The following is a 15,803-nucleotide window of genomic DNA, read 5'->3' as shown; positions in this document are numbered from 1 at the left end:
GGTATTTACTGAAACAACTAGTCTATTAAAAAAGTAAGAGAGTCATGCAGCGAACAAACAAGTGACGACATATATTATTAATAAAATATTCTGCAAGCGAGTCAGTCTAGAAAGAAATGAAAGATCTGAGCAGTGAGTTTTGTTAGAATTAAAATGTCAGAATAAGGACCCGTTCTGCTTAGAATGCCCCTTGTTGTTAAATATTTACCGATACGAACAAGTCATCCTAAAACCGTCACAAAAAACTTATTCTAAATACATCTAACTGAAATTTTCGGTTTTATCTGCCAGATTGTTTAAACAGTTAAGGAAAATCAACAAGAAAAAGTTAAGTTGGTATAAGGATTTTCAATCTGGCAACTGGTATTCAGGGATTGTACGTTTCATTGTCCGAGCTGCTATGTGCAACTTACGGACAGTAGTTTTAAATGACCCCCTCCCCCAATAATCAGGAACTGACTTGCACTAGGGAAATAAGTCAACAGAATCGTTGATATGTTTCGAGAAGCTGTATTTGGATTGATTTTAGCATTTCTAGTCACCTGCATTATTCTGCAAGAGAAGCGATTCGAGGAATTGGATTCAGCACACAGCCATTTGTGGAATAGAATAGAAGAACTGACGCAGGCTAACCAGAATTTGTCAAATATTGTTCATGGTTTGTATTGATTGCATGGTTGGCTGATCTGGGTTTAACCGACAAAGTTTTAAATAGATGGCTTTTGTTATTCTCGGAACCCCCTTTGGTCTTAGCCGTCGGATTTGTTATTCACCCCTGCGAATGTTATTGTCATTCAAATTTTAGACCACGTGGTTTTATTTTACCCTTTCAGTTTCGCAGTAAAAATCGTACCTCGTGTATAAAGTCTATTTCACAGTACATGTATCTAGGTTCTTAATATAGGTAGTCAAATATAAAATCTAGAGGTTTATTGATTTTAAACTTTATCTTCATTAATTGGTGAATAAAATGTGTTCTAGAAATAAATGTGACTATACAAAAATTAGTTTTTGTTTGCTGTTGCAACAACTAACATGTTTAAAAGAGATCCCTCCTGAGGATTAATTTTTGATCCGCGCCTGACCTAGTAATAACATCAATAGTGAAACAGACTATACCATTTTATGCAGAATGTTCCTTGAAAATGGCTCGATATACTAAGTTTTAATGCAAAACAGACACCCACTATTTTTTTTAAAACATGGTATTGCACACCACAAGCATCAAACATGGCTATGATTTTATTAAGCAACCCAATGGTTATATTTTCAACCACTCTACACGTGTTTGAACACGAACGATAACTCTGTTTTGAATATTATCGTTTAATATAAATAACTGCTAGATGGTAAAATAAGACATACATCTTGAAAGCTTTTCCTGTTTTAACATAAATCATAGTAGGATGTGATATGAAAAACGACCAGTACTTACGTATTTTGAGAATATTATCCGAACACTTATACTTCCGCTCGAAATTTCACAGGAAGTGAACAAATATCGGTGAAGTCTCGTGAACTTTCATTCGAGCACCTCTGGATTTATTACTTACTTAGCAACGATAAAGAAAACATTCCGAACACATTCGCAGGGGTGTTATTGGTACTTTCGGAACACCACCCAGCCTTCGGGTTGTTTGGTTACATTTCGGCTTATTCCGTCCGTATTGTTTATCCACGATCTGTTAGAGAGGAGGCCGAAACATGCCCCGTTTTGATAATATCAATGTTTTGGTAAACCAATTTTTGCGCTCGGAAACATTTTTACTTAAATTTTATATTTACTTATAATTAAACAAACCCATAAATTATTTACTATTTGCAAGAGTCTCTTTCCGCCAGTTGCTGATGACTACAAAAATGCAATACAGACTTTTCACATTATGGAAGGGGCTATACACGTATATATGTGTGTTTGACGGCGTTTAACATTCGAATGTACCTGTAAAAACCAATTCCTTTACTATACATGTACGTACAACTATAACGAGAATTTACCCAAGTTATGTTGTAAATTACAACGTCATGAAGTTGTAAATTTTGTATCAATTGACTGCCACCTGGTGCATTCAAAATTTACATCATAATCATTACACTAGAACTCCATAAACTTTTGAATTCATCATCTAAAAAAATATTTCTCATCTATAACATTTAAAGAAAGATTTTTTCCCCAAAAAAATTATCCACCGATAATTAACTATTTTGTTAGCCTTAAAGTTTGTCCAGAATAATGACAAATTAATGTGTTTAAAAGCCAGTACTTGCAACTAACAAGACCAGACAGTGACTAACAAATAGCAGAAACACTACATATAGTTTTTAGCTGTAGAAGTACTGTAGCTCTGCGGGAAATTCAGATTGATAGACTGTTGATCTACGGTCCGTCAACCCGAATTTCCTGTAGAGCTACAGTTCTGCAGCAACATTGTTTTGTGAGGTTTTCGTAAGCCTGATACCTTCAATTTTAGCTGTCTGTTTTATTTTACAAGAGAGGAAATTCAAGGAATTGGAATCATCCCATACACATTTACTGGAAACGGTTGCAAACCTTACACTAGCAAATACGAATTTGTCAAAAATAGTTCAGGGTAAGTTTTGGGTAAGTTTTGATTGATTTAGATTTACTTTTTCATTTCATCGGAAATGACGTATGCACATCGTCATGACCTTCTACAGATTAGACTTATCAGATTCTTGTTTCTATCTAATCAAATGAACCTTATAGACCAAACAAGGAGAGGTGTCAAAGGTCGTCGCTTTTATTTTAGCTTTTTAATAAATGTATATGTATAACATACTGATTGATGTACAATATCTTGTATATTTTACTTATTTTAGGTGAAAAAAACCCCCTGTTTTATATTGATATTTCTTGCATGTCAACATAGTCATGTTGTATGTTGACATAACTATCTTGCATGTCAACATATTTATTTTGCATGTCGACATATTTGAAAGAAAAATAACTTGCACACAGGGGGCAGAGATAATCCACCGTAATAGCGAGAATTGACCAAAAGTTATGTTGTAATTTACAACATGAAGTCCGGCATTTGTAGGTTTTGTATCAATTGACTGCCAGCTGGTACATTCAGAATTTACAACATTACACTAAACAGAACTCCATAAACTTTTGAATTATGAGTAATTCATCATCTAAAAAAATATTTCTCTTCTATAACATTTAAAGAAAGATTTTATTCCCCAAAAAGTATCCACCGCGAATGAACTATTTTATTACCCTCAAAGTTTGTCCAGAATATAGACAAATTAATTTGTGATTAAAAGCCAGTACTTGCAACTAACATGACCAGACAGTGACTTACAATCAGCAGAAACACTACATATAGTTTTTAGGCGTAGAACTGTACCTCTACGGGAAATTCAGATTGACAGACTATTGATCTAAGGTTCGTCAACCCAAATTTCCTGTAGAACTACAGTTCTGCAGCAACATTGTTTTGTGAGGTTTTCGTAGGCCTGATACCTTCAATTTTAGCTGTCTGTTTTATTTTACAAGAGAGGAAATTCAAGGAACTGGAATCATCCCACACACATTTACTGGAAACGGTTGCAAACCTTACACTAGCAAATACGAATTTGTCAAAAATAGTTCAGGGTAAGTTTTGGGTAAGTTTTGATTGATTTAGATTTACTTTTTCATTTCATCGGAAATGACGTATGCACATCGTCATTACCTTCTACAGATTAGACTAATCAGATTCTTGCTTCTATCTAATCAAATGAACATTATAGACCAAATTAGAGGTGTCAAAGGTCGTCGCTTTTTATTTTAGCTCTTCAATCAATGTACATGTATAACATACTGATTGATGTACAATATCTTGCATATCTTACTCATTGTATGTGAAAAACCCGCTCTTTATTGAAATTTCACAAATAAACTGTTCCTTATTGCTGTTTCACAAATACAAAAGAAAATAATTGCAATATCTCGCATTTATGAAACAAAGATAGCATTTAAGTGATTGAATTTTTTTTTCAAGTTTAGGTTAAATGCACATTTTATAAGTAAGACAACTTCTATTGGGATAATTATTATTGTTGCATTATTCAAAGCTAATTATTAATTTGCATAGACTTCTAGAACGTTTTGACACCACAAAGTATGCGTTATATTGAAATGCAAATCAAAACTTCATTTGGTAACTCATGAAAAAGGCAAATTTAAAAAAATGGGCGTTTAGATCTAGAGGTATTTTCCTGCTTTTGACATGTAGTGAATACACCATGTACCAGCCAATAAGTTGACATATTTTCTTTCAATAGACTCTTCGAAGAAAGTAGCCTTCACAGCCGGAACATCCGGTGCAGAGAATATCGGGACCGGAAGTACAATAGCTTTTCCGGTTGTGATAAACAATGAAGGCGGTGGATACAATCCGGGTACCGGGGTATTTACCGCCCCCACATCCGGTCAATACGTCTTCTTTGTAAGTGCACAAGGCTATGGAAGCAATACACTGTACGTCAGCATCGTTCACAATGGCGGAGCAAAGGTCATGACTATGTCGGACGGAGGGCGGGGGAAAGATTTCTACGACTCCGGGACGAACTTGGCGGCTCTGAATTTACAGCAGGGGGATACAGTGTGGGCCAAGTGCCAGAGTGGGTCGTCTTACTACAGCGAGGGAATTCCTATTACAACATTTTCTGGTTTTCTCATATGAAATATGACGTCACCAACTACAGAGCTTTAAAAATTATGATTCCAATGAGCATATATAGAGATTCTCGATAGATACACTCGAACGTGTACATTTTTTTAACATGTGGTATTATGAAACGAATACTGGTATGAAAGTTGATGTCATATAATTTCACTTAGGTTGGTCTAATTATAGATGAAGTAAAAATTTAAATATTTTCTCAAGAGAAAACGATTGCATTACTGCCGTCAACATTAAACTATCGCATTTATGATAAACAAAAGTTTAAGGGTTTAACATTACTATATTGAGTGCTATTTTGTGCAACGTTTACAATGTCGTGAAATTGATGTAATTTTGTGTGATATTCTACTTAGTTTATAATTATTTCTGCTGAAAAAATATAAGCACAATACTGATTTTTATATTAGTTTATTTGATCATTGCATGATGAACCGTATTAAAGCAAATTTATAAATGCAAATGTAATTATTCTGGTATAAATGCATTTAGACTGTGTTCATGAATGTCGCGTAATTACCTGAAATACAAGATTGACGAGAGAGAGAGAGAGAGAGAGAGAGAGAGAGAGAGAGAGAGAGAGAGAGAGAGAGAGAGAGTCCTTTCTGATATATTTCATTCATTTTATCAAATAAAATATACAACATGGTACAAATTTTGATTATTAGTAATTTAATTTTTTGTAAAGGACAGTAGCAGCGGCATCAGTAGTACTAGAAGCAGCGGTAGAGGTATCTATTAGGCTTAAAACTATGTCAAACATTATTTAAAACTATAAAGTAAGCCTAAACTGTGCATCTCTCATCAAACAATAAGTCAGTAAGTAAAAAAGGTACATGTAATATGGAACGTTACCCTATTTGTCTAAAAAAGCAACGTAACAACGTAAAACCACGCACATTTAACAACAGGTGCATAACTATTTGAGCGAGAAAGCTTTAGAAATTATTAGAAAATTAATACAGCAAACGACTATTCATGTCAGCGAGTAAGGAGGTAGGCACCTAAGTGTTTATGTTGGCAAATAAGGAAGCGAGGAATTAGGGACGTACCTCTGTAATTTTATCAGCAAGTAAAGCCATCCTTATAAAATGTGTGTTTGAAATTGCCCCCTTGAAATTTCCAGATCCAGGAGGGAGGGATTTTTTAAGTTTTTGTCTGTGATAACACTACGAGTCGTTTTGTACTATACAGTTCATTAACTTCAAATGAAATTATTGGGGCACAAGCGGAGTTTGCATACATAAATTCTAATTTTAATTGTTAACAGCTGAAATTTAAATATAAGTAATAAGTAGTAGGTTATTGGCGTATACATTCATTACAAACATTCCCATAGCAAAAATTTAATCGTACTTTACAATAATTGTGGGAGGCAGGTTATATAATAGAATTTAATTATGTGATCAACACTTCTTGCGAGTAAATGTATCACTGGATAGTCTTTGGGAAAACAAAACACTTATTAGGTTAGTTACTGACACACTACGGAAATATATTGGGTTGATCAATCTCATAGATGGTTCGGCTTCGCCTCACCATCTATGAAATTGATCAACCCAATATATTTTTTATTGGATTTGATCACACCCGACCAATTGTATTCAATTCTTTATTCACTCAAGACCAGTCCACATGTATTTGAAGTTAAGCATACCCTAAGTATATACAAATGAACACAAAAACAGTCAAGGATCACATGTACATTAGAAGTAATTAAGATGAAAAAAGTTTACACTACAGTACGTAGGTTGTATAAGATTGTTTTTGGAAGAGCATACTTTTTCTCAATAAATCTTGACAATATTTTTAGTTCCTTTTTTACATTATATGTATTCATTAGCCCGTTAAATTTTATAATATATGGGTTTTCACAGTATCTGTAGGAAAAAAAAAACATTTTTCTATCGTTTGCAAAATGTGTACATTCCAAAATATAATTAAATTCATCCCTAATACTAATACTGTGAGTCACACAGTGTACATTTTCTTAAATTTTTGTCAATATAGAGCAATCTACCTGTTTCTATTTCGATGGTTACATGTTCGTAATTTTGTAAACGCGATCTGTAGATCTGTAGGTAAAATCAACAAGTACTTTTTAGGGTCTTCCGTTTCCGACGGAAGACCCTCTTGTTATTCTATTGTTTCTTTTCCTTATTATTATTTTATTAGGGTCTTCCGTTTCCAACGGAAGACCCTCTTGTTATTCTACGGTTTCTTTTTCTTTATTAGGGTCTTCCGTTTCCAACGGAAGACCCTCTTGTTATTCTACGGTTTCTTTTTCTTTATTCTTATTATTCTTTTTTTTCTTTTTCTGACTTTTTTGGAGCGTTATTTCTCAAAAACTACCAAACCGATTTGCACGAAATTTTCAGGAGTGATAGAACATCATCGTCGCTACATATTATTAAATTTTTGCATGATGGCGTCACTTCCGGTTTAAGATATAGACGATTTTGTAAATTTTTAAGGGTCATTTTGTCCACGCATCTCCTCCGAAACTAATCAAGATAGAAGCTTAAAATTTTCAGGGGTTGTAGATGAATGTCTTTAGATGAACCCCCATGCTTCCAATTATGAAAATTGCTCAAGGCCTCGAAGCTCGCCTGAACCTGAAAATTAGCACCAAATTTTTCCAAGAAATTTTTGAACATTTTCTGTAATACCTTTCGATGTGCACATAATTTGTTTAAACATGTAATGCAAAAGTTGTTTCAATTTTCACGAGGTTTCCTTTGATATCAAGAAAAAGGGGCTGATCCCTCAAATAAGGGGCCAAGGGGGCTCTAAACTCTTCTTACAATAACTTTTTAATGAACAATAATTTGTTATTAATTATATAAGCAAAAATGTTCATTGTACAGCTGTTTATCTATACAGTATCATACTCAAGTCATATGTTACGTAATTAGGGGTTTCAAGGGGCCAGAAGTTCAAAACTTTGATCATTAATATCTGAAAAAGGAGAAATATTTTTAAAAGCAATGTAGAACAAAAGATGCTTAAAATGGTGTTCTTGTCAATATGCTACCTTAAATGTTTTTGTTTATGACCCCATTTAGGAGTTAAAGGGTCGGCCCCTAAAACACATTCGTACAGATATCTCAAGAACGGTTAACATTTCATGAACATTTGTTGAACAAAATATGTTTAAATTTTCAAGACCTTAAATTTGATATCAATAAAAAGGGGCTGGCCTCTCAAATTAGGGGCCAAAAGGGCTCTAATGTCTTTTTACAATAACTCTTTACTGAACAATATTTTGTTATTAATTATAGAAGCAAAAATGTTCATTGTACAGCTGTTCAACTATACAGTACCATACTTAAGTCATATATTACGTAATTAGGGGTTTCAAGGGGCCAGAACTCAAAACTATGATCATTAATATCTGAAAAAGGAGAAATATTTTAAAAAGCAGTGTAGAACAAAAGTTGTTCAAAATAATGTTCTGAACAATATTAAACCAAAAAATTTGTTGTTAGTGGCCCCGGTAAGGGGTTAAAGGGTCGGCCCCTAAAACACATTTGTACATATATCTCGAGAACGGTTTACAATTCATGAACACTTGTAGAACAAAATATGTTTATATTAGCGAGACCTTTTATTTGATATCAAGAAAAAGGGGCTGGCTCCACAAATTAGGGGGTACAAGGGCTACTAAGTCTTTTTATGATAACTCTTTTCTGACCAATAATTTGATATTCATTACAAAGCAACAAAGCAGCTTTTATTAAGCTTAATTTAAAACTGAAATCCGTTTTAAAATCAGACGATGCATTACAGAGATATCGGGGTTTAAAAATTGATTTTTCCGGAAATTTTGTTTCCGCGTCCTTGGTTTAAAAAATAGCGTAATGTTTATAGAAAAATTAACTCGTACCAAAAATAATTGTTAAGTCGTACTTAAACACTATCGGATTTTTTTGTTAAGTCGTTCTTGAAATCAAAAAGGTTTTTGTTAAATCGTACTTAAAATCATTCGGGTTTGTTAAGTCGTACCAGGAATAATTCGATTTTTTTCATCTTTTTATTTAAGCTACTCTTGTTATTGGTTTAAGAGCTCTGCTTCTTACATGAACTTCCAGCTGTACTTCCGACATTAACGGAAGACCCACTCGTTGCTTTGCAACGAGCTTTGCTCTAGTTATTCTTTTTTTTCTTTTTCTGACTTTTTTGGAGCGCTATTTCTTAAAAACTATACAACCGATATGCACAAAATTTTCAGGACTGATATAGCATGATCAGTGCTACATATTATTAAATTTTCAAATGATGACGTCACTTCCGGTTTCAGATATTGACGATTTTGTAAATTTTTAAGGGTCATTTTGTCCACGCATCTCCTCCAAAACTAATCAAGATAGAAGCTTGAAATTTTCAGGGATTGTAAATGAATGTATGTAGATGTACCCCCATGCTTCCAATTATGAAAATTGCTCAAGGCCTCGAAGCTCGCCTGAACCTGAAAATTAGCACCAAATTTTTTCACGAAATTTTTGCACATTTTCTGTAATATCTTTTGATGTATAAATATTTTGTTAACACATGTAATGCAAAAGTTGTTTAATTTTGCAAGACCTTTAATTTGATATCAAGAAAAAGGGGCTGGCCCCTCAAATTAGGGGCCAAGATGGCTCTAAAGTCATCTTACAATAATTCTTTACTGAACAATATTTTGTTATTAATTATAGAAGCAAAAATGTTCACTGTACAGCTGTTTATCTATTCAGTACAATACCTTAGTCATATGTTACGTAATTAGGGGTTTCAAGGGGCCAGAAGTTGAAAAATTTGATCATTAATATCAGAAAAAGGAGAAATATTTTGAATAGCACTGTAGAACAAAAGTTGTTTAAAATAATGTTCTCAACAATACGAAAACTAAAATTTTGTTGTTGGTGGCCCCAGTAAGGAGTTAAAGGGTCGGCCCCTAAAACACATTTATACAGATATCTTGAGAAAGGTTAACAATTCCTAAACACTTGTTGAACAAAATATGTTTATATTTGCAAGACCTTTAATTTGATATCAAGAAAAAAGGGGCTGGCCCCTCATATTAGGGGCCAAGGGGGCTCTTAAATCTTTTTATATTAACTCTTTACTGAAAAATATTTCGTTATTATTTATAGAAGCAAAAATGCTCATTGTACAGCTGTTTATCTATACAGTATCATACCTAAGTCGTATGTTACGTAATTAAGGGTTTCAATGGGCCAGAAGTTGAAAGTTTTGATCATTAATATCTGAAAAAGGAGAAATATTTTGAAAAGCAATGTAGAACAAAAGTTGTTTAAAATAATGTTCTTAACAAAATGATACCAAAAATGTTGTTGTTAGTGGTCCCGATAAGGGGTTAAAGGGTCAGCCCCTAAAACACAGTTGTTTAGATATCTCGATAACGTTTAACAATTTGTGAACACTTGTAGAACAAAATATGTTTAAATTAGCGAGACCTTTTATTTGATATCAAAAAAAAAGAGGGGCTGACCCCTCACATTAGGGGCCAGAAGGGCTATTAAGTCTTTTTATAATAACTCTTTTCTAACCAATAATTTGATATTAATCATAAGGCAACAAAGAAGCTTTTTTATGCTTAATTTTAAACTGAAATCCGTTTTAAAATCGGACGATGCATAACAATAATATTGGGATTTAAAAATTGAGTTTTCCGGAAATTTTGATTCCACGTTCTTGGTTAAGAAAATAGCGTTATGTTCAAAGTAAAATTAACTGTACCAAAAATAATTGTTAAGTCGTACTTGAACACATTCGGATTTTTTTGTTAAGTCGTTCTTGAAATCAGAAAGGTTTTTGTTAATTCGTACTTAAAATCATTCGGATTTTGTTAAGTCGTACCAGGAATAATTCGATTTTTTTCATCTTTTTATGATCGTTACTCTTGTTATTGGTTTAAGAGCTCTGCTTCTTACAGGAACTTCCAGCTTTACATCCGACATTAACGGAAGACCCACTCGTTGCTTTGCAACGAGCTTTGCTCTAGTTTTTTATTTTTTTTCTGACTTTTTTCGAACGCTATTTCTCGTGAACTACTTGACCGATTTGCATGAAATTTACAGGACATGTGGAGCATCAAAAGTTCTTATTATTATAAAATTTCTGGCTAATGACGTCACTTCCGGTTCGAGATTTTGAGGATTAAGTGAATTTTTAAGGACCATTTTGTCCACGTAACTTCTAAAAAACTAATTGCGATAGAAACGTGAAAATTTCAGGGATAGTAGATGAATGTCTGTAGATGATCCTATTTGTTTGATATTTTGAAAAATGCGCAAGGCGGCGAAGCTCGCCTGAGGTCAAAAATTGGCACCAATTTTTTTAACGAAATTTTCGCACATTTTCGGCCCTAGCTTTTAATGTGTAAATATTTTGTTAAGACATGTAATGCAAAAGTTGTTTAGATTAACTAGGACTTTTGTTTGATTTCAAGAAAAAGGGGCTGGCCCCTCAAATTAGGGGCCAAAAAGGCTCAAAAGTATTTTTGCAATAACTCTTTACTGAAAAATAATTTGTAATCGATCATAGAACCAAAAGTGTTCATTGTACATCTGTTTATCTACAAAGTACCAAACCTAAGTCATATGTTACGTAATTATGGGTTTCAAGGGGCCAGAAGTCCAAAATTTTGATCTTTAATATCTAGAAAAGGAGAAATATTTTGATAAGCATTGTAGAACTAAAAATGCTTAGAATAATGTTTTTAACAATATGCTACCTAAATAATTTTTGTTGGTGGCCCCAGTAAGGATTTTAAGGGTCGGCCCCTAAAACACATTTGTTCAGATATCTTTAGAACGGTCAACAATTTCCGAACACTTGTTGAACAAAATGTGTTTATATTTACAAGACCTTTTATTTGATATCAAGAAATAAGGGTTGGCCCCTCAAATTAGGGGCCAAGAGGGCTCTAAAGTCTTTTTAAAATAACTCTTTACTGAAAAATAATTTATTATCAATTATAGAAGCAAAAATGTTTATTTACAGCTGTTTATCTATACAGTACCATACCTAAGTCATATGTTACGTAATTAGGGGTTTCAAGGGGCCAGAAGTAAAAAACTTTGATCATTAATATCTAGAAAAAGAGAAATATTTTGAAAAGTATTGTAGAACAAAAGTTGCTCAAAATAATGTTATTAATGATATGAAATCTAAAAAAAATTTGTTGGTGGCCCCAGTAAAGAGTTAAAGGGTGGGCCCCTAAAACAGAGTTGTTCGGATATCTTTAGTACGGTTAGCAATTCGTGAATACTTGTTGAAAAAAAATATGTTTGTTTTTCGAGACCTTTCATTTGATATCAATAAAAAAGGGGCCAGCCCCTCAAATAAAGAGCCAAAAGGGCTACAAAGTCTTTTCATAATAACTTATTTTTAAGCGATAATTAGTTATTAATAATAAAGCAGAAAATACGAGCTTATTATTCATAATTCAAAACTGAAATCCGTTCTAAAATCGGACGATGCAATACAGAGATATAGGGGTTTAACAATTGATTTTTCCGGAAATTTTGATTCCACATTCTTGGTTAAGAAAATAGTTTTATGTTTAGAGTTAAATTAACTCGTACCTAAAATTATTCGATAATTGTTAAATCGTACTTTTACAGATTCGGATTTGTATTTGCTAAGTCGTTCTTGAAATCGATAAGGTTTGTTAATTCGTACTTGGCATCATTCGGATTTTGTTAACTCGTACCAAGAATAATTCGATTTTTTTGGTCTTAGTTTCTTAAGTTTTCTTGTTTAAGAACCCTGCTTCTTACAGGAACTTCTAGCTTTACTTTCGACATTACCGGAAGACCCACTCGTTGCTTTGCAACGAGCTTTGCTCTAGTCTAAATTGAAATTTGTTTTAAAATTTCTGTAATTATTGCATTTTAATGAGTTATCTACTATATTTCTCCAGTCATGTACAATTTGATTTTGTTATATTTCTTTAACAATTGAATTAAGCCAGTTATAACTGCATATTTTTTGATTTTCTCATATATATATAAGACAACCCGCATGAGTTGAGTATATCATGTGTACATTTTATCCATGGTTGTATTTGTAACATCTATAAAAATAACAACATATTACATTAGTGAGTTTACAATCGTGGGCTGTCAAAACTTCCGCCCAGTACATATTATCATTTTAATTATAACAAAGAGTGAAAAAGGATACCTTTTACTTTCTCCATGCACCTTACAGATTGGAGTACTAGATTTAAGATTAAGAATAAATTTCAAAAATTTTAGATGTACTTTTTCGATAATATCTATAACTATATTTTCGTAACCCCACACTTCACACGAGTAAAGTAAAATTGGGTTAATGACTTTGTCAAATAGGTCTATTTGACAATTAATAGGTAGGCTAAAATAACGTATTTTTCGTACCATATAATGCCTTTGACGTTAGCTTGTTCTACTTAATGCTTCTCAGCATTATTAAATTTTCCACTTCTTGAAAAAAAAACAATACCCAATTAGCAAAATGATTTAACGTTTTCAATTCTTACTCCAAAAATACAAAAATTAACGCTGGGATATTGGTCCTTTTGAGGAAATAAGGATCTTTGTTAGACAAAAATAAGTGGATCAAAGTAAGGAGAGAGAGAGAGAGAGAGAGAGAGAGAGAGAGAGAGAGAGAGAGAGAGAGAGAGAGAGAGAGAGAGAGAGAGAGAGAGAATAAGTATATAGAACGAATAGAAAGATGATGTTAGCGTTACATTAAGAGTTAAAAATCACAGTATTCTAACACTTAACTAACAATAGTAGTGGTTGAGTACAGCATTCTGTGATTTAAAACTTAATTTTAATATAACGGAAGTATATTTGTGATATCTTACAGAAAATAGAAGTGGAGGAAGTTTTAATAATTAATTTAATTAAGTCAATAATTAAGAAAGAAATGATAATTAATTGAGTCTGCTAACAAGAAACTGACGTCAATAAAAAAAATTCTGCAATTGATGATTTAGTCAGTTAGAAATGACAAAGAGCAATGCTATTTAGAAGAAAATGTTATAAAAAGGAGTTTTTCTGCTTGGATACTCATTTTAGGTAAATATTAACCGATACGATATCTATTTGAATTTTGGATTAAATCAGCTCAGGACAATTTCATGCAGGTTGGCATTAACGACTTTCAATCGAGTCATTCAAAAACTGTTTCATTGTCTGATCTGCCATGTACAATTATAACGGACAGTTTTAAATGACCACCGATATAAACAGGAACTGACTTGCACTAAGAGAAATCAGTCTACAGAACCGCTGCTGACATGTTGCAGGGAGTGATTCTTGCATGCCTAGTCGCCTGCATTATTCTGCAAGAGAAGCGATTCGAGGAATTAGAATCAGAACACAGCCATTTATGGAATAAAGTAGAAGACCTGACCCAGAATGGTTTGTATTCATTGCATGGTTGGCATGATCTGTGTTGAACCACTATTCGGAACACACTGGTCTTGGCCATTGACATTTTCAGAACACCCTTTGGTCTTAGCCATCGGACTTGTTATTGGTGTTCGGGCGCAGCTGTCGGGTTTGTTATTCGTTACGGCCTGAAAGTTTTCAGTTTATTTCAAGGTGTTTTGGGACACCTACCAGTATTAATGTGGATAAAAGTGCACTATAATCAAAATACTTTTACTGGTTTAAAACTCAAAATAGATTTAAATTTTTTTTGAATGGTTAAGATTACAAAAGGCCGTGCTGTATTCAATCTCTTGACTTACAGATTCGTAGTCAACGCTCAAACCCATTGCGCCAAGTGTTAGGTAATTATTATGGGTAAGAAAAGATTGTAAAATTATACTTGATTTATTGTTTATTTCGATATATATAGGAAGTACATGTACGTTACAATATGGAAGTGTCCAATACTACCTTAATTAATTATTCCCGATCTGTCAGAGAGAGAGACGAAACATGCCTCGTGTTGTAAAATGATTTGTTTTATGAAACCATCTACGAATCGATCGATTTTTTAATGTATAATCCAATACAATTCACGAATGACTATTTTAATCTTTAATCGTAAACACTGCTGAAAATCACATAGACATTAGTAATAAGATATCATATTTGAATATCATGAAGTGATCAAATACTGTCGGGCATAATCAATTATATCACAAAGCCCTTCGGGCTTTATTGGATTTGATCACCCCAACCGTATTTGATTGCCTCATTATACTCAAAGAATGACTTCTTATTCCTTGAATTAAAAAACCCCAACATTTAAGTTTACTGTCAACTAGCGTCATTTCCTGCGAAATGCAGATTATCGCAAAATAATAATTTATACAAACTTTGCACTCTATATATACTATACTAGTATATGTTGACATAGAGTGAATACACAATGTACCGACCGAGAAGTTGACATTTTTTTTCTCATCGATAGGCTCTTTGAATAAAGTGGCCTTCACAGCCGGAACTTCTGGTGCAGGGAATATCGGGACCGGAAGTACAATAGTGTTTCCGGTGGTGATAAACAACGAAGGCGGTGGATACAATCCGGATACCGGGGTATTTACCGCCCCTAGATCCGGCCAGTACGTCTTCTTTGTAAGTGCACAGGGCTATGGAAGCGACACACTGTACGTGAGTATCGTCCACAATGGCGGTGCAAAGGTCATGACTATGTCGGACGGAGGGCGGGGGAAAGATTTTTACGACTCCGGGACGAACTTGGCGGCTCTGAATTTACAGCAGGGGGATACAGTGTGGGCCAAGTGCCACAGTGGGTCGTCTTACTACAGCGAGGGAATTCCTATTACAACATTTTCTGGTTTTCTCATATGAAATATGACGTCACCAACTACAGAGCGTTAAAAATTATGATTCCAATGAGCATCTATAGAGACTCTCTGAGAGTCTTACATAAACTCGAACGTGTGCATTTTTTATGAACATGTAACAATATGAAACTGGTATGAAAGTGGGCGTCATATGGTATAGCAAAGATAATGGTTTAACTATAAATGAAGTAAAGTTCATATATTCTCTAAAAAAAAAGAATGCATTACTGACGTCAACATTAATATTTTGCATTTTAATAAATAAAAGTTTAGGGGTTTAATGTTACAAT

General features: G+C 33.5%; 1 protein-coding gene across 1 annotated transcript; it reads left to right on the top strand.

Annotated features, from left to right (window-relative positions):
* Nucleotides 1–146: 146 nt before the first annotated feature.
* Nucleotides 147–15,730, top strand: LOC128185982 (uncharacterized). Its single transcript, XM_052855702.1, has 4 exons — nucleotides 147–658; nucleotides 4,294–4,680; nucleotides 14,021–14,113; nucleotides 15,117–15,730. The coding sequence occupies exons 1-4, from the start codon at nucleotides 496–498 to the stop codon at nucleotides 15,515–15,517; spliced, it is 1,044 nt and encodes a 347-aa protein (XP_052711662.1). The 5' UTR covers nucleotides 147–495; the 3' UTR covers nucleotides 15,518–15,730.
* The last annotated feature ends 73 nt before the right edge of the window (nucleotides 15,731–15,803 follow it).

Source organism: Crassostrea angulata, chromosome 5 (assembly GCF_025612915.1).
Source record: "Crassostrea angulata isolate pt1a10 chromosome 5, ASM2561291v2, whole genome shotgun sequence".
Lineage (NCBI taxonomy): Eukaryota > Metazoa > Mollusca > Bivalvia > Ostreida > Ostreidae > Magallana > Magallana angulata.
The sequence above is the reverse complement of the archived record's forward strand: the minus strand, read 5'-3'. Positions and strand labels throughout refer to the sequence as shown.

What these genes read in the sequence shown, in the direction of transcription:
- LOC128185982 (XM_052855702.1), top strand. Translation starts at nt 496, where the DNA reads ATGTTTCGAGAAGCTGTATTTGGATTGATTTTAGCATTTCTAGTCACC. An exon ending in TTTGTCAAATATTGTTCATG is followed by an intron (nt 659 to 4,293) that starts GTTTGTATTGAT and finishes TTCTTTCAATAG; the next exon opens with ACTCTTCGAAGAAAGTAGCC. An exon ending in TCCTATTACAACATTTTCTG is followed by an intron (nt 4,681 to 14,020) that starts GTTTTCTCATAT and finishes TTGCATGCCTAG; the next exon opens with TCGCCTGCATTATTCTGCAA.